The 20,000-nt window shown below is 42.3% G+C and overlaps 1 protein-coding gene and 1 long non-coding RNA gene across 3 annotated transcripts in view; both read right to left on the bottom strand.

Moving 5' to 3' along the window:
- The window catches only part of gpc6b (glypican 6b), a 50,552-nt gene extending 47,353 nt beyond the window's left edge, over nucleotides 1-3,199 (bottom strand). For both annotated transcript variants that reach the window (XM_084122728.1, XM_084122727.1), the window contains exon 1: nucleotides 1,883-3,199. In XM_084122728.1, coding sequence (XP_083978854.1) covers nucleotides 1,883-2,027 — 145 coding nt within the window. In that variant the 5' untranslated portion in view covers nucleotides 2,028-3,199. The remainder of the gene's footprint in view (nucleotides 1-1,882) is intronic.
- A 5,398-nt stretch (nucleotides 3,200-8,597) lies between these two features.
- LOC311088536 lies at nucleotides 8,598-16,709 on the bottom strand. Its single transcript, XR_014607513.1, has 2 exons — nucleotides 15,859-16,709; nucleotides 8,598-13,807 (listed from the first exon to the last, which is right to left on the bottom strand). It is a non-coding gene; the product is annotated as an uncharacterized lncRNA (long non-coding RNA).
- Between the last annotated feature and the right edge of the window lie 3,291 nt (nucleotides 16,710-20,000).

Raw genomic sequence — 20,000 nt, 5'->3', positions numbered from 1 at the left:
GAGTGTTTCAAAGCAGCTTTACAGAGATAACAGGAAAATAATGCAACAAAGTTTGTGTCCAGAAGAAAATAGCGTCACAGTCCAGCTTAAGTAAGTTCAGTGATGGTTCATTTCTGTTGTAAAAACAGAAAAATATAACTGTATTATACCTGTTTATAATACTGTCATATGAACTATATTATAGGTGTATATAATATGAGCGTTACTGTAACTGAACACTTCCGACACTGTAACACTGAAAGCTGCTTTGAAGCAATATGAGATGTGAAAAGCGCTATAGAAATAAACTCAAATTGAACAGAATTGAAGAGATCTCTGGCCTCTTATCAGCAAATCCAAATATGGTGAATTGCAACATATGGCAATTAAAGCAATAATATTGCAAACTAATTAAATAAACAAACTTTACTATTGCAATATAATGAGGACAGCAGGCGTCGCATGCATCCACGTCACTGAGGAAATACATCTCACAAATTACAATTCAATTGTAATGGTTAAATTAAATTGAAATAATCAAAAAGCATTTCTAATTAATTGAAATTCTACGGTTTATTAAAAGTTTAACACAAATTAAATTTTTAGGGCCGTTTTATTTTTCTGGATTCCATTTTAATGGTTTTCTTAAATTTTGATAATCAAAAAGAACGTCTAAACTTTAACAATTTATTAATCTATTACAATTTTTACAAAAATAGGGCACTATGAAGTACTTTATGATTTATTGTGCAAATGTATTGTCAAAGACGGTGGTAATCAAGGCATAAAACTTAAAATGAAAATGTTTGGCAAACAAACTTCCGTACAACAGGTTCACTTTAAAACATTGAAGATAAATTGAGTGAAATTTCTTAAAAAGTTCAGTTTTACTGTAAGTGACATTCACATAAACTCTAAATCACAGAAATCACAGGTCCTTCATCACTGACACACTTTCAGTCCATCGCACATTTCTTACAAACCACAAACTGATGTTTATCGGGACCTTTACCAGGAGACGGCCTTGAGTTATCATCTTTAGAACAGACCTACGATTATAGCCATGAGTCATGAATAAAGGCCTTACTTATATTTATATATAAACGGCCAGGATGTGCATGAAAGTCTGCTAATATATGCAAATAATATCATTATTCCCTGTAAGTCTCATGGATTCAAACAGGATCGCTGAAGCAAATCTGCAGTTTGCAGGCTCAGAAATATTGAGTTAGAGAGGGAGATTTTAACGATTCGTTAGCAATTTTTGGTCCATCTCTAGTGATCGCTTTATGTTTCTCAGTATTTCAGTAATTTTCAGCTCAAATAAACCTGACAGACTGAAACTGAAATCCAGCAGCTTTTTGTAAAACAACATGAGAGTTGAACATAATATAGAGTATGAGTTGTAAATTCACATTATTAGACAATAGAGATGCCAAACTCAGAGTTGATATGATATTATGAACTGCAGCGGGAAACACCATCTACACAAACTAACATTTCCACCAATATGCCACACTATACGGGGTAAGTTGTCACAAACGATTATGGGTTTTTCAGTTGAATGTCAACAAAACGACTATGAAACAAGATCATTCATGAAAGACAGTACAGTGCAATGAACTGAAAATGCATATAATCATATTTATGAAAATCACTCACACAGCCTTTGTTGTACAGTGACATTAATGTTTTATTGTGTTCACTTGTTACTGAACAGTTATATATGATTCTGTAAACTTCGCCTGGAGAACAGAATTAATAATATATCATTCTAGTAATTTAAATCAGTTACAGTGTGAAACCAGCATACACTGACTGGAGGACAGTTACTGAGATGCAGATTGTGACAACTTGCCCCGTCTCCTTCATTCACTCGCGGTGTGTGATTAAACTCGTGTACCTGATGTTTCTTCGGCGGGAAAACTGCTGACAGGACTCAAACCCAGAGCCGTGAACGCGTCCTTCAGCTGACTGCAGTTCAGCGCTTGCACATCCGCGGCGACGGGCGCGCGCAGGACCAGGAGCGTGCACAGAACCGCCAACATCTCCAACTCCTCCAGTGGGATCTGATGCTTTACTCCGGCGTTACTCCTGCGGTACAACTGCGTTACTCCTGCCTTACTCCTGATTTACTACTGCGTTACTCCTGATTTACTACTGCGTTACTCCTGATTTACTCCTGCGTTACTCCTGATTTACTATTGCGTTACTCCTGCATTACTCCAGATTTACTCCTGCGTTACTCCAGATTTACTCCTGCGTTACTCCAGATTTACTCCTGCGTTACTCCTGATTTACTCCTGCGTTACTCCTGATTTACTCCTGCGTTACTCCTGATTTACTCCTGCGTTACTCCTGCATTACTCCTGATTTACTACTGCGTTACTCCTGCATTACTCCTGCATTACTCCTGCATTACTCCTGCATTACTCCTGCATTACTCCTGATTTACTACTGCGTTACTCCTGCTTTACTCCTGATTTACTACTGCGTTACTCCTGCATTACTCCTGCATTACTCCTGATTTACTACTGCGTTACTCCTGATTTACTACTGCGTTACTCCTGCTTTACTCCTCCAGTGGGATCTGATGCGCTACTCCTGCGTTACTCCTGCGTTACTCCTGCGTTACTCCTGCGTTACTCCTCCAGTGGGATCTGATGCTTTACTCCTGATTTACTCCTCCAGTGGGATCTGATGCTTTACTCCTGTGTTACTCCTCCAGTGTGATCTGATGCTTTACTCCTGCTTTACTCCTGCTTTACTCCTGCGGGAGTAACAGTGGGATCTGATGCTTTACTCCTCCAGTGGGATCTGATGCGTTACTCCTGCGTTACTCCGCAAGGAAACACACACACTCTATCTGTGATTAAACCCTGGCGCGGGAACCATCGCGTGCTCCCGCTGATGAACTTCTTCACTCTACAGTTTTTGGGTTGTGAGTGACCGAGAGAAAACAGATCCTCCTCAGAGATGAACTTCTTCACTCTACAGTTTTTGGGTTGTGAGTGACCGAGAGAAAACAGATCCTCCTCAGAGATGAACTTCTTCACTCTACAGTTTTTGGGTTGTGAGTGACCGAGAGAAAACAGATCCTCCTCAGAGATGAACTTCTTCACTGCACAGTTTTTGGGTTGTGAGTGACCGAGAGAAAACAGATCCTCCTCAGAGATGAACTTCTTCACTCTACAGTTTTTGGGTTGTGAGTGACTGAGAGAAAAGGCTATTTTACCACGGACAGCGTGCGTGATACGTCATAGAAACGCCCTGAACGCACATCATTCAACAACATCATTACAGTGCAATGAAAGGAATAACTGCATATCAGTCACGATCTGCTGGGGATATTTAAATAAAACATGAACCCCATGACCTCTTGTGGAATTTCAGAAAACTGTCATCCAGAATTGATCTCTCTGAGATCTGCAGATGCCACTGAAATGTTTATCTATTTACACAAACTTCCAGAAGTTTGCTGCAGTTTCTTGTTGTTCATCATCCTCTTCTTTTTGAGCTTAACAGATAACAGGGAATGTTCTGGCAAGGAGTTATGAACAGACATTATTTCAGTAATCACATTAATATAATGTTAATCAGGTCTTTAATACTGTTCTCACAACATTAGCTCAAAAACATTATTTACACATCGTTCATTGAGCGTTTCTTTTCTGAAATGCTTCAGTTGGACGTTCCTTTGATGTTTTTTAAATGTTACTTGTTTCAGAACATTTAGAGAACATTCAAAAGTAACAATCAGAGAACATCTAAAAGTAACAATCAGAGAACATTCAAAAGTAACAATCAGAGAACATTCAAAAGTAACGTTCAGAGAACATTCAAAAGTAACGTTCAGAGAACATTCAAAAGTAACGTTCAGAGAACATTCAAAAGTAACGTTCAGAGAACATTCAAAAGTAACGATCAGAGAACATTCAAAAGTAACGATCAGAGAACATTCAAAAGTAACGTTCAGAGAACATTCAAAAGTAACGTTCAGAGAACATTCAAAAGTAACGTTCAGAGAACATTCAAAAGTAACGTTCAGAGAACATTCAAAAGTAACGATCAGAGAACATTCAAAAGTAACATTCAGAGAACATTCAAAAGTAACGTTCAGAGAACATTCAAAAGTAACGTTCAGAGAACATTCAAAAGTAACGTTCAGAGAACATTCAAAAGTAACGTTCAGAGAACATTCAAAAGTAACGTTCAGAGAACATTCAAAAGTAACGTTCAGAGAACATTCAAAAGTAACGTTCAGAGAACATTCAAAAGTAACGATCAGAGAACATTCAAAAGTAACGTTCAGAGAACATTCAAAAGTAACGATCAGAGAACATTCAAAAGTAACGATCAGAGAACATTCAAAAGTAACATTCAGAGAACATTCAAAAGTAACATTCAGAGAACATTCAAAAGTAACGTTCAGAGAACATTCAAAAGTAACGTTCTCAATGTTTGAAGAATGATGGAATGTAATGTTTCCTTAACGTTTTCCACTGAACATTTTGAACATTCAGAGATAGCATTTAATGTAAATCTTCACTGGGTTTATACACTATTTAGATTTAATACATTCACAGAACTGAAACATTCACATTGAAAACTCTGATATCATGCAGTGTTTTAATGCATATATGGACCTCAACATGCTGTTATATAAATCCATCTCTTCCAGCTGAACTCCCAGTCCTAAGTCCTAGTCTAACACTAACCCTAACTCGTTCGGTGAAGAACGAGTTCCTGGTAGGGGTGGGCGATATAGCCTCAAAATTATATCACGATATTTCAAGAATATTTGCGATAATGATATTTATGACGATGTAGAAAAAAAATGTAGACATTTTTTTTTTATTACATTTATCTCACCTAAATGTTTGCTCACTCATTGCGTTTTTACAATTGGGTAATTTTGTTTTTAAGAGTTTACACAACACAAGGAAGCTTGATTTCAGTCTTTGAATTAAATTGAAAAAAGTAGCAAAAAATATATACAAAATAATAAAAATACAAATTAAGAGAAAAGTTTTGGGGTAGGTCTAACACTAGTATTCAGAAATACTACAGAAACTGAATAAGGTAATCAAATGTAAAATAACACTAGTTATGAGTCCTGACTAAATTAAATGCATAGGCTATTAATTCTGATTCCTTACAATTAAAGCTATCTTTTGTTGTTTTGACGACAGCATTAATGACAGACACATATGGCTGCTGTCACTTTTAGAGCTAGTGCCCGGATCCATTACTGTTTTCATTATACTGTCTGTCACACTGTCATGCACGTTTTATGCTTATTTCAGACATAACCGACTGTTTAAGAATATACTAACCATGACCGGAATTTTTACACAATTTTGCGTGTTTTTTCCCCCGTTAAAGCGATATAATCCGCGAAAAAGAACTTTTTTTACTCGCGAGCTGTTTGTGAGACGGCTTTACTGTATGCACGCACGCAGAGTAAACATCTTTCAGAGAGCGCGCGAGAGTACTGAATAGTTTAAAATCGCAAATGTTTAAACTGATAAGACTTAAAAAGAAGTGAAAATGATAAACTTTAGTTACGATGCAAGTGACAAAAGACAATTCCATCATGTCCTGACTGCTAAACACAAGAGTGTGGTATCGACGATTGACTTGTGCAACCCGTTTTGAGAGCGAGAGAGAGAATGACGCAGCACTGCTGAACACTCACGCGGTTGGTAAAATTGCGTCTTGGAGAAAGTTTCAAAATTATTGATTTGATTTTATAATCTGTGTGGATTCATTTAGGCTACTCATACAATGTACATGCTAAAGTGAATCAATGTTTGCAGGGGAATTTCCCGCATTATAAGTGGTAGACCTGCGGGAATTATTAAAATACTATTGAAGTAGCTCCTATTTAGGTAACGTTACTAAATCGTCACTGGAGGCTGACTTGCTGCTCTCGCGCTCAGACAGGTGTTGTTGTTGTGCGTGCTAGGGAACGTAATGCGCCATACGTCATTGCGTCGCTATATCAGTGATATCGCGATATGCCATTTTTTTATCATGTAAAAATTTATACCGGTATTATCGTGGACGGTATGATATGGCACACCCCTAGTTCCTGGATCAGTCCTGCTTCTGTCCGTCACTGGCCTCTACAGGGAAAGCTTGGGAACACCGTTTGGGAGAGAACCGGATGCTGGTGATCAACCGCTTGTATTCATGATAACACTCTGACTGTGTTCTTGTACAAAACTGCTTTTGTTAGATGTTCTCTCATTGAAAATATGGTAAAATCCCAGTCAAATGCTCTTCCTGAAGGATCTGATGCAAACTATAATGACTAACTAACCCTCATTAACCCTTCAGTGACTGAGATCCGGGTGAAGGATGAGGAGTCACTCGGATCATATACGCTCCGGCCGGGTTCATGTTGAGACCTAATGATGCTAACCCTAACCCTAATGTGGACTTTTATATGCGTCACTTGCTCTGCCGTTACGTATAGCATCTTTAGACAAGTCAAGTCTCCTTCATTTATACAGCGCTTTTAACAATATAGATGTTTCACAGCAGCTTTACAGTGATAACAGGAGATTACAGTAACAGAGATTGTTTAGGCTTTACAGCAGATCTAGAATAAAGTTATTGTCCAGATAAAGTTAGTTTTGATTGATTCACTTCCGTTGTAAAGATCATCAGTTATTAACTTAGCGACCGCTAACACGACACCGTTCTAACAGAAAACAGAAACTTTTAATGCGTTCCGGCCGTTCATTTGCACGAGAACAGAGTTTGGTGCTTGAGAACACAGACTCTGAAACAGGTTCCAAGGCTTTACAGATATTACAGCCTAAAGGATTAAATAATTAAGACAATAATAATAAGACATTTCCCAAACACACTTGAAGCACTCGACCAATCACAACACACTGCTCCAGCTGACCAACCAGAGCACAGTGTGCTTTTCAGAAGGAGGGGCTTCATAGAGACAGGAAGTAAACAGAGCGTTACTGACAGACTGGGAAGAGAGGAGCCGCAACAATGGAGAATATGAGGAATAATCAACATTCAAGCAGGAACTCTATGGGAGCCTGTTTCCGCTACAGAATAAAACATTTTAAAATAGAATTGCAACTTTTTTTCTCACAATTGCTTGATATAAAGTCAGAATTGCATGTTATAAAGTCAGAATTGCGAGATATAAACATGCAATTCTGGGGAAAAAAAGTCTGGTTTGCGAGTTTATTTCTTGCAATTGCAAGTTTTTATCTCACATCTCTGACTTTATAACACAAAAATGCGACTTTATATCACACATTCTGAGATAAAAAGTCAGAATTGCAAGAAAAAATAAAAATAAAATTCGCAATTACCTTTTTATTTTTTATTCTGTGGCGGAAACAAGCTTACATAAAAAACTGTTCTAGTAGAACCCCAAACCAACATCAAGACTTTGTAAAAGGACACGGCTCTTTAAACACGTCTGACAGGAGGGCAAGCCAGTGTAAACGGTATGCAAATGAGTTTGTTTAATATAAAGCAGGTCTCATGAAGTTATACGCTCACTGTGTCCTCAGAAGCATTAGCACTTCAACATCAAACTATATGGATATAAATGGTATTTTGGTACAAATACGTGTACACGCTATTTTCATCACTATAACAGCACAAATGCAAATGCATTCCGGCTCAGTCACACACTCGGGAGTGTGTACTGTGTAGAGCTGGATATCAAAGGGTTAAACAACTACTATTCCAAACAGAAGGACTGAAAGAGCTTTTTTAATTCATCATCAATAGCCTAATATCATCACACACAGGCCTCGTGAAGGACTAGTTCTCCAAAATATCGGTGTTAAAATGGCCCTTTCAGTGCAACAGCGAATAATAAAGAGTAAAAGTAAAGTTTGACCAGAGAAACTTTGGCTGGGTGGAGATCGCCATCTGATGGCCTCAGTTACTCACACGTGTGGACAATTACAGCTGTATTGTCCTGTACAATATACTTTGAAAACGCTGCACACTGTGAACGGTGTTTAACAAACAGACTGATGAGATATGAAAAATAACCCAGGTTAACATTAGTTGATTTATCAGGTTATCAACATAATGACTGATCCATTCACACATCATGAGCGTTTATAGAAGAAAATGTGCAATGCTGATCCCAGATCACTAACATGAACAAACCAACGCTTAACTGAAGAGATCTGATCTGAGTATCTGTCAATCAGGCTGACAGCTGTCAATCATTATCACACATGGTTTCACACAGAAAACATGCATTATGTTCATAGAGACTAGCTCATTCTGAAACCGTTTTAAACCATTCGAAATGTTGACATTATTAACTTGAACTAATCAACTAATAACTAACACACAAAACATCTGAACTCGTTAAATCCATGGACTTACTGGTGTTTGTGCTGCTACTTTCCCTCCAAAATGATGTCACTTCCTGGAGAATGATGATTGGTTCTTATTTGTCATGTTAAACTTTTCACAAATTAAAACAGTATTTCCAAGGAATCATTTCTGTTTGAACATTTTTTTTAAATATAATTTGTCAATTGTCACAATTATTTAAAATTTACCCATATGTTGGTCATTTTTGAATAAATTAAACAAACATGATTTCCATCTTTATCTGAACAGTGACTGAGTCTAACATTTTATTCAGTATTCTCCAACACACACTGCATTTGGAATCAATACGATTTTTAATTATAGGGTTATTAGTACAGTAAAAACAGTGAAATATTATTCCAGTGTAAATCTGTGTGAATATATAGCAAAGTGTAATTTATTTTGTAATAATCTTGAAAATATATAAATGTAAGGCTAAATCAATCCATGATACAGCAAAATGTAATAGTTAATAAATTAATGCAACAAAAAGTGCACATTACAGAAAAAGCCTGATTAACAAACGCAGACGTTCGAGTGTTTCACAGCTCTGAGAATAGAGGTTAAACTCATTGAGCACAAACACACACACAACGTGAATACAAAATGAATAACTTAGACATGTTGCATTTATTAAAGTTGTGTGTGTTTTGTGCACGAGTTTAAACTCTATTCTCAGAACTCAGTCCCTGAACACAAGCTGTGAAACTCAACGTCTCCATCTAGTGTTCATAATCATAATGCAAGTGACATCAAAATAAAAAACACTATTTTTTACAAACAACCTTAAAAACAAGATTCTCTTCGGGAAACATGTGCAAAAAACATTGGGCTCAAATTATTTACCAACAATCTTATGGGTTTGAACACACTTCAGTTCAGTTTTACACGCTTGAATAAAGGCGTGCGTTTCTGCCACTGAACACACAACAAACATGCAATTCAACTTTCTCACAATTCTGACTTTTCTCAGAATGGTGCGATATAAACTTAAATAGTAAAAAAAAAAAAAAAAAGAAGATTTTTACTTCTTTATTATTCCATGTCAGAAACAATCTTCCACACAGATATTGAAGCACAAATCAATTTATCATTTCCATGATTATCCTGTTATTTTACAATGCGGAGAGAAATTGGTTGTTCAAGAGAATGTGACATAAAACAACTGAAAACTAAACTTGATTAGAGCGGTGCAAATATTAATCACATCCAAAATAAAGGTTTGTGTTTACATAATGTGTGTGTACTGTCAATAATTATGTGTGCATGTAGTCGTCAACATTAGAAGTGCATCAAAACCTTTCATCAAAATTATACATGAATTTTGAATAATTCCTGTTCTTGTCTTAGGAAAACTTTGATGAACTTTTTTGATCCACTTCAAATGTTGACGGCTGTATACATACACGCATATATAAATATAAAAAATATTTATATATTATAAATATTTTATACAGAAATACATTTTTCTTAAATGTATACATGCATATGTGTGTGTATTTATACATAATAAATGATACACAGTACACATATTATGCAAACACACTTATTTTGGATGAGATTAATCGTTGCACTGAACCTGATAAACCTCATTAAAAACAGTTTTAATAGACCAACCAATCAAGACCATATTCAAGAGAGGAACGCCATAAACAGAAATCCCACAAGAGTCCAGTAGCTCGAGTTACTGAAATACAAACACATTTGTGAACATTTAACATTTTTATTGAGATGAAACTCCAGCAACAAACGCATCCTGAATGAAAACACGTGTGTGTGTGTGTGTGTGTGTGTGTGTGTGTGTGTGTGTGTGTGTGTGTGTGTGTGTGTGTGTGTGTGTGTGTGTGTGTGTGTGTGTGTGTGTGCGTGTGTGTGCGTGTGTGTGTGCGTGTGTGTGCGTTAGAGGAGAGCTGAAGTATTCCCAATCTCTTCACAGGCCGGGACAAGTGCAATACTTCCAGCCGGAGCATTGCTGCCGATCCCAGCCGGAGCAGAGAGGGACACTGGGAGACTGGGACCCGATGATGGGAAGAGGAGACTCACTGGGAGACTGGGACCTGATGATGGGAAGAGGAGACTCACTGGGAGACTGGGAAGAGGATTCGGGATCAGAGAGGGAAACTGGGAAGAGGAGACTCACTGGGAAACTGGGAAGAGGAGACTCACTGGGAAACTGGGAAGAGGATCCGAGATCAGAGAGGGAAACTGGGAAGAGGAGACTCACTGGGAAACTGGGAAGAGGATCCGGGATCAGAGAGGGGAACTGGGAAGAGGAGACTCACTAAGAGACTGGGAAGAGGTTTCGGGATCAGAGAGGGAAACTGGGAAGAGGAGACTCACTGGGAGACTGGGAGGAGTATGCAGGATCAAAGAGGGAAACTGGGAAGAGGAGACTAACTGGGAAGAGGAGACTCACTGGGAAACTGGGAAGAGGATTCGGGATCAGAGAGGGAAACTGGGAAGAGGAGACTAACTGGGAAGAGGAGACTCACTGGGAAACTGGGAAGAGGATTCGGGATCAGAGAGGGAAACTGGGAAGAGGAGACTCACTGGGAGACTGGGAAGAGGATTCAGGATCAGAGAGGGAAACTGGGAAGAGGAGACTCACTGGGAAGCGGAGACTTGCTCTGCTATAATCAGTTTTGCATGGATTTGCACAGCCATGATAGGAACGCTGACAGCAAACCAGCAAAACTAACCAGCGCAGACAGACAGACAGACACACACACACACACACACACACACACACAGAGCGTGAGGAGCAGCACTAGCGTCTAGAAGTACTAGAAGTGCTCACACTGCAGTAGATGAGAGATTCAGTACACTACCTGCACTATAAGCACTTTAATACCGCTGGAGCACACACACACACGCGCACACACACACACACACACGAGCAGAAGCGCTGGGAAGACGGGAAGCAGGCCACCATCAGTTTTGCATAGATTTGCACAACTCAATATTTCTTGTAGTGCAACCAGGCAAAACTAGCAGAGAACCGCATGATTAGGGTTGGGAATCAGATACTTGTAAAATTTTAATTTAGATTCCTTTGTGAGCATTTCAATATGACTTTAAACCGATCGAGTGCAAGAGACTGTGTTCATGCGTATCAGTGTACTGGATCCGTGCAGCTCTTAAAGTGACAGCAGCCTAATATTCCCGCCGTCTCTATAATAACACTAATCAAACTACAGAAGACAGAGAAAATTCACTGTTCTTGACTGAATAACTTTTGCAACTATCGGAATCGTTAAAATTAAAACGATACCCAACCCTACATGAGCCGCAGCGGTGGAGGAGCAGAGGTCAGGGTTCAGAGGTCAGGGTTCGCTCACCCTTGTGCCAGAAGGGGCACTTAGGGCAGTAGGTGCTGGTCTACTCCACTATCTGCACTAAATGCACCTTAGCACAAGCCGGAGCCGCAGGAGTCAGAGCCGAGCCGGAGCCGAGCCGCCGGAGCCGAGCCGCAGGAGCCAGAGCCGCAGGAGCCAGAGCCGCAGGAGCCAGAGCCGCAGGAGCCAGAGCCGCAGGAGCCAGAGCCGCAGGAGCCAGAGCCGCAGGAGCCAGAGCCGAGCCGCAGGAGCCAGAGCCGAGCCGCAGGAGCCAGAGCCGAGCCGCAGGAGCCAGAGCCGAGCCGCAGGAGCCAGAGCCGAGCCGCAGGAGCCAGAGCCGAGCCGCAGGAGCCAGAGCCGAGCCGCAGGAGCCAGAGCCGCAGGAGCCAGAGCCGCAGGAGCCAGAGCCGCAGGAGCCAGAGCCGCAGGAGTCAGAGCCGAGTCAGAGCCGAGCCGGAGCCGATCGGCTCAGTTACCCCTTTTCCACCAAGGCAGTTTGAGTGCTGGTTCAGAGCCTAGTTTCAAATCAGTTCTTTGTCTGAACCAGGGACAGTGTTTCTTAAGTAGCACTAGAACATTGCTGGTCTAGAAGTAAAAACCGCTAGCGTCAGGGGCTGGGGGCGGGGTTACCGTGACCAACAAGACCAACAGAAACTTGTGACCGCCACTTTTTTAAATAGCAACTAATCGAGCTAATAGCAGCTCGCTTGTAATCGGTCTATGCAAATTATGGCGAGCTGCACAAATTGATGTTGTCACTTCCATCAACAATGGCGGTTGTCGCGTCACTATTGATGCGCATGGCTTTGTGAACCGACATCGGAATCCAAACACGGCGAATCCTGCCAATGTCGGTTCGCAAAGCCATGCGCATCAATAGTAACGCGACAACCGCAATTGTTGATGGAAGGCTTGTTGGAGACGCATCGGAGCGGCGCAGACCAATCCAGTGTGAGGAGAGCACACGACTCCTTGTGCTTTTGGATCGCTCTCGCAGTGCTTTAGTGTCATGCGCCGATCGGTCTGCGAGAAGCCGTTGCATCTCGAAAAAGCCTGGTGTGTGTGTGTGTGTGTGTGTGTGTGTGTGTGTGTGTGTGTGTGTGTGTGTGTGTGTGTGTGTGTGTGTGTGTGTGTGTGTGTGTGGCTAGCGTTGCTGGGAAACATGAGATGTATACAGTGACGCAAGACCTGGCTCTGTGCAAAGGCAAACTGGTTCTTAGAAGACTCGGCAGCCGAACCAACTCCGAACCGGCAATAGCTCTGGCTCTGAACTAGCACCCGGTTCATGCTGGTGGAAAAGGGGTCAGAGTAGAGCTGGAAGAGCCGGAGCCGAACCGGAGCTGCAGGGTCAGAGTAGAGCTGGAAGAGCCGGAGCCGAACCGGAGCCGCAGGGTCAGAGTAGAGCTGGAAGAGCCGGAGCCGAACCGGAGCCGCAGGGTCAGAGTAGAGCTGGAAGAGCCGGAGCCGAACCAGAGCCGAGCCAGAGCCACAGGGTCAGAGTAGAGCTGGAAGAGCCGGAGCCGAGCCGAGCCAGAGCCACAGGGTCAGAGTAGAGCTGGAAGAGCCGGAGCCGGAGCCGAGCCGAGCCAGAGCCACAAGGTCAGAGTAGAGCTGGAAGAGCCGGAGCCGAACCGAGTGCGAGCCGCAGGGTCAGAGTAGAGCTGTAAGAGCCGGAGCCGAGCCGAGCCAGAGCCGCAGGGTCAGAGTAGAGCTGGAAGAGCCGGAGCCGGAGCCGAGCCGAGCCGAGCCAGAGCCACAAGGTCAGAGTAGAGCTGGAAGAGCCGGAGCCGAACCGAGTCCGAGCCGCAGGGTCAGAGTAGAGCTGTAAGAGCCGGAGCCGAGCCGACCCAGAGCCGCAGGGTCAGAGTAGAGCTGTAAGAGCCGGAGCCGAACCGAGTCCGAGATGCAGGGTCAGAGTAGAGCTGGAAGAGCCGGAGCCGAGCCGAGCCAGAGCCGCAGGGTCAGAGTAGAGCTGTAAGTGCCTGCACTGCAGTAGACCAACACACTACCTGCACTGTAAGCACTTTGACCCTACGCTGACCGACCCACACACACCAAGAGCCGGAGCCGGATCCACCGCAATGACCCACACACACCAGGAGCGGGACTTCCTGAAAAGAGGGAAAAGATGTGGGATTACAGACTTGTTTTGATACAGTTTTTTATTGGCAATGTTTAGGATCCAAGCCATTAAAGAGAAAAAAAAATTATAATAAAATAAATAAATATTGATGGGACTTTGTAATCTACGACAAAAGTTTTTTAAAAGGGGCCACAAGGAAGTGCAAGGGGTCCGTGGAGAAGTTTAGAGAAAAAATTAAATGATAAAAAAAAAAGATAAAATGCACAAATAAATAACATTAAAAAAAATAACACCTAACATTACAGTACTATAAAGAGTAGGAGGAAAACAAAGATTCACTGTCAAAAAAATTTATAATAATTTCACAGTATAAAATGTGTTTTTATACCATAAACTTGTCAGATTGGAGGAAGGCGGTCTGTCCTGGCATATAAAACACGGGAAAGCCCGGACTATGTTTATTACAGTTATTCTTGCTCATTTCTTGGACCCTCAGGGGCCACACGGAAGAGCTAGGGGTCCGTGGAGAAGCTTAGAGAGAAAAACTGTGATAAAATACACAAATAACATTTAAAAAAATAATAACACCTAATATTACAGTACTATAAAGAGTAGGGGAAAAAATTCACAATGGAAGATGACATCACTGTTTTATCCAGAGCGGCTATACACATTCATATAAATACACACACACAAACATTTATATAAATAAAATTAATATATTTATTTTTTTTACAACAAAAATGAACCATCACTGAACTTACTTAAGCTGGACTGTGACTATTTTCTTCTAGAAACAAACTTTGTTGCATTATTTTCCTGTTATCTCTGTAAAGCTGCTTATTCAAAAATAAAGGTGACGACTTTCAACACACAAAAGAAAAAAAAAATTGTGTTTTTATATTACTTATGTAAAACCATAAGTTTAAGAATGGAGGTCTATCCGTGGCATAATAAAACACTGAAAAGCCTTGACTAAGTCTGTCATTTCATATTGGTAAACATGTCCAGGAGCCTCATTGAAAAACTATGAAACGCACGTATATTTTTATTAATGAAAACTACAGAACTGAAGATCTGATCAGCAACACGCGTGCTCCTCCGCGCATGCGCAGACCGCGCACACCCCTCCCCCATGATGCGCGCCAATATGGCGGCGGAGAGTCCGCAGTGTTAGTGTAGCAGAAACACCCCGAACACGAGAGCAAACTCAAGCGTTCACTGGTCTCCTGGTGGTGCAGTGTGGACCTGTAGAGCTAGTGGGTGAAAAAGTGCCGTAAAGTGTGTGGAACGCGCGATTAAACGCGTTCAGCCCCAACCGTTCTCGCTCGTGATTGAACACATTTAGGTTTGACGCGTTCAAAACAGTTCCATTAACAGCATTTGCGCCAAAACCCCTTTATAATGAGCAGAACGCTTCGAAATTCTGTTTTTGAACGAGACCGGCCCAGTGTGCGCGTGCGCGCCACCGCACATGCAGCAACAGAACGCACGCGCGCGCCCGTGTTTCGCGGGAAACTGTTCAATAACCCGCGGTGAACGAGCACGCCCGCGAGAGTAGTTCACGCAAGTGTTCAGGTGCACGTGCAGGGCTCGAGTGTGCACACTCGCTGGACGCTAGCTAGCTTTAGCAGTGATGCTAACGCTGAAGCGCGCGGCCTGCAGCTGCCCATGTGCTGTTGCTGCTTTGTTCTGCTCGAGCACGAGTGTTCCCACAGCACACAGAACCACTCAGCGCGCGCGATAGGAGTTCTGGAGGAACGGCTCGGAACGCGTAGCGGTGTGAACGGTGACTGGCGCGAGCCTCACGCACGCTGTTCAAATCTCCCTCATTCCCATTACTATGGAGGGACGAGCACGCGCCGCACGAACGCTAAACTGCTCCTCTCCGTGTGATGTGATAAATCAAGCGTTCACACGTCTAAACACTAGCGTTCTGGACTGAACCGAGTGAATCGCGTCTAAAAAAGCAACAACAGGTTTCATGTCAGCAACGCGCGCGTAGTAACCCACTGGAGTGTAGAATCCACCATCTTCACTCTCTCTCTCTCACACACACACACACACACACTCACTCACCGTTCTCTGTGGCCGTTCCGGGCAGCTCGTCGGAACTGAACGGCGAACTCGTGTGAAATAAACCCTGAGACACTCGACACGCTCGCGACGCGTCCGAGCACGAGCGCGACAGAAGCGTAGTAAAGATCGCGAAAGTGGCGCGAACGCGCGGAGCTTTTAACCATGTGCTGAAGGGCGCTCCCGCGGAACGTAAATATCACGAGCGCGAGTCCCTCATTAGCATATCAGCAACTACTTCCGCTCTCACACACTGTACACAACTGTACTGTACACAACCGAGCCTTTAACCCTAACCCGAGACCCCTCCGGAGAACTGTGCTCGGGGATTACTCTACATCTCTGTGTTGTGCTATTTAAACGAATAATTGTATTAATTGACCAGAAATCGCATTTTTTTTACTTTCTATTTTGCTTTATGTGTTAATAAAGTGGAGTGAAATATAACTAAAAGTAAAATAAATAAATAAACAGTTCTATTATGTTTTAATATTTGTTTGATATTAATAATATTTCTAGCCTGTGACGTGTCTGCTATAGTTGATTATGTTTGCATGAAATTGGGGTTCTGTATATTTTTGCACATATTTGTCTTGTATGTTGTGAGGTATTAAATTAATATTTGGGGAATAATTATAATAAGCTATACTTATTGTGTTATTTAAATTAATAATTAATCATCAGAATTCACATGTTTGACTAATCATTGTTTCCTATTTTGCTTTCTGTTAATAAAGTGAAGTATAATATATGTGGTAATATGATATTAGTAATATCTCAGATATTAAATATTGATGTGTCTGCTGTAGTTGATTATGTTTACATGAAATTGTACCGATCTGTAGGCCTATATATTTGCACATATTTATCATTTTTTCATCTTGTATGTTGTAAGCTATTAAATTAATATTTGGGGAAATATTATAATAAGATATACATATTGTATTGTATTATTGAAATTAATAGGCTAATTAATCATCAGATTTCACATTTGAATATAACTTACATGTGGATTTTAACATGATATTAATAATATCTCCGATGCTGCTGTAGTTGATTATATTTGCACAAGATTGTTTTTCAGACAATCTTTTTCTTCTGTTATTTTTTCAATTGTATCGACATTAAATCTGTTTCATGATTAAATTTTTCAGAATGATTTAAAGCTCTTTTGATCCGGTTCGACTGAAATAAAGTTCCTAATATCTAAATAAATTACATATGATTTATCTGTTGATTTGTTCTGAATGTTCTTGATGTTTTTATGGTTGTGGTGCAATAAAAACTATTTTTATTTATGAAATCTATTTTTTTATTTTCATCTCAGCATATCCTCTGTTGTGTTATTATGTGCCTGTTTCAAATATATTAGTGGGGTTTTTTTTACATTTACACCGTTTGTTAACTCATATGAAATCATTAATAATAATAATAATAATAATAATAATACATTTTATTTATTTGGCGCCTTTCTGGACACTCAAGGTCGCCTTACAAGAAGGTGCATTAAAACAAACTAAAAACTAACTAGGGTAAAAACTAGCATAAAAACAGGTTAAAATACATCAGTTAAAAGCAGTACAGGAGGATAATGCAGTAGTGGTCGGAGTAAGTAGGCTTGTCTAAACAGATGAGTTTTGAGTGTGGATTTGAAGTGTGGGAGTGAGTCAGAGTTACGGAGGTCAGGGGGGAGAGTGTTCCAGAGCTGGGGAGCAGAGCGGCTGAAGGCCCTACTCCCCATGGTGACGAGGCAGGCTGGCGGGACAATGAGATGGAGAGAGGAGGAGGAGCGGAGAGAGCGGGCAGGTGTGGCAATATGAATGAGGTCAGTCAGGTATGGAGGGGCGAGGTTATGGATGGCTTTGAAAGTGAGGAGCAGGATTTTGTAGTGGATGCGGTGTGTGATGGGTAGCCAGTGGAGCTGTTGGAGGACTGGGGTGATGTGCTTGATGGAGGGTGTGTGAGTGATGATGCGTGCAGCAGAATTCTGAACAAGTTGGAGTTTATGGAGGGTTTTTTGAGGGAGACCAAACAGGAGCGAGTTGCAGTAGTCGATTCGGGAAGTGACAAGGCTATGGACAAGAACGGCAGTGGAAAGAGGAGTGAGAGAAGGGCAGAGGCGGTGAATGTTCCTAAGGTGGAAGTAGGCTGAGCGGGTGATGTTACTGATGTGTGCAGTGAAGCTGAGGGTGCTGTCCAGGATGACACCCAGACTCTTTACCTGAGGGGAGGGGGAGATGGAGGAGCCATCGATGAAAATTGAGAAATTGTTTATTTAACTTAAGGTGGATTTTGTGCCAGTGAGTAGAAGTTCAGTTTTATTGCTGTTAAGTTTGAGGAAGTTTGAGGTGAACCAGGACTTTATTTCATGAAGGCAGTTGGTTAGGGAGGAGGGTGGGAGTGTGCTGTTGGGTTTACTGGAGATGTGACCAAGGGGGAGAAGATAGATCAGAAAAAGCAAGGGGCCAAGGACAGAACCCTGAGGAACACCAGAAGTGACAGGGAAGGGATGAGAGGTGAAGGACTTTAGCTGAATAAACTGGGAGCGGTCGGAAAGGTAGGAGTGGAACCAGGTGAGGGGAATGTCAGTGATGCCGATGGAGGAGCGTCTGTCCAGAAGGATGGAATGCGAGATGGTGTCAAAGGCTGCACTGAGATCAAGCAGAAGGAGGATGGTTAGTGAAGTCAAGTTTACCCTCAGGTAGTTTCCTGGGTGTGTTGGTGATGGCGCAGACTGAGCAGCCACGGACGAACCTGGAGACATCTTCGGAGATGGACGGCCACCAGTACCGCTGACTGAGGAGCGAGAGGGTACGCTTGCTACCTGGATGTCCAGAGCCCGGAACTGTGTGAGCAGAGTCCAGAAGGGGAGTACGAAGATGTTGAGGTACGAAAGTACGCCCTTCTGGACCTCCCGGCGGAGCAGGATGGCGAGAATTTTCCTGAGAGATTTGCTGGTCGATGTCCCAGAGAATGGGACTGAGGATTAATGCTGGAGGGAGGATGGTTTCAGTACTGAGGTCCTCTGAAGATGAATGATGGAGTCTGGAAAGAGCGTCTGCCTTGCAATTCTTACTTCCTGGACGGTAAGTAACAACGAAGTTGAATCGAGTGAAGAAGAGTGCCCAGCGGGCCTGGCGAGGATTCAATCTTCTTGCCTCACGAAGATATTCCAAGTTCCAAGTGCGGATGAACTGTTGTTGTAAAGCCTCCTCCACATACTCCTCCATGGCCTTCTGCTCCGGGATGGACAGTGGATAGATACGACCTTTAGGTAGAGTGGCTCCAGGTAGCAAGTCGATTGCGCAGTCCCATGGCCGATGAGGTGGTATTTTAGTAGCCAGTTTCTTGCTGAACACATCCTGGTACGCCTGGTACTCCACTGGAATCTCTACTTGATGCTCTACTTCAGGGCTCTCAACCGAGGTGGAACAAACAGGAACTTTGGACCTCTTCTGAGGCGTCGATGATGAAGAAGGGATTTTCTTGATGGATGATAGACAGGACAAATGGCAGGACTCACCCCAACGTAATACTTCACCAGATTTCCAGTGGAGCGTCGGCTGATGTTGAACTAACCAGGGGCGTCCCAGGATGAGCTCAGCGGTGGACTCCTCCAGCACCATAAAAGAAATCTCCTCTGAATGAAGACAACCAACACGCAGCGTCAGAGTAGGTGAACAGTGACGGATTCGACCTAGAACCAGCGGTTTTCCCTGGATGGTTTGTACATGGAGGTCTTGAGAATTGTGATGTTTGCGGATGTTCAATTTTTGGAGAAGCTGTGTGGAGATGAAATTCCCCGCCGAACCAGAGTCAATAAGGGCTTGCGCTGAGACACAAATACGAGAAGTTAATACATGCACTGTGGTGCGATTTAAAGCTTCAATTTTAGGTGAGACTTGAATTGTGCTTACCGCTGGGCATGGAGGTCGAACAGGGCAAGAGCTGAGAAGATGATTATCAGATGCACAATAGACACAGAGTTTATGAAGAATTCGTCGTTGACGCTCTGAAGCTGGAAGTTGGGCGGAGCTGAGATCCATAGGCTCTGGTGCTGGAGGAGTGACTGATGGAACTGTGGGCGGAGGACATACAGTGGGAGTCGGAGAATCACAGGCTAATAAGCTCTGCGAAACTCGAAT

The sequence above is a fragment of the Abramis brama genome (genome assembly GCF_963993115.1).
Source record: "Abramis brama genome assembly, chromosome: 8".
Taxonomy (NCBI): Eukaryota; Metazoa; Chordata; class Actinopteri; order Cypriniformes; family Leuciscidae; genus Abramis; species Abramis brama.
This window is presented reverse-complemented; position numbering and strand designations above follow the sequence as displayed.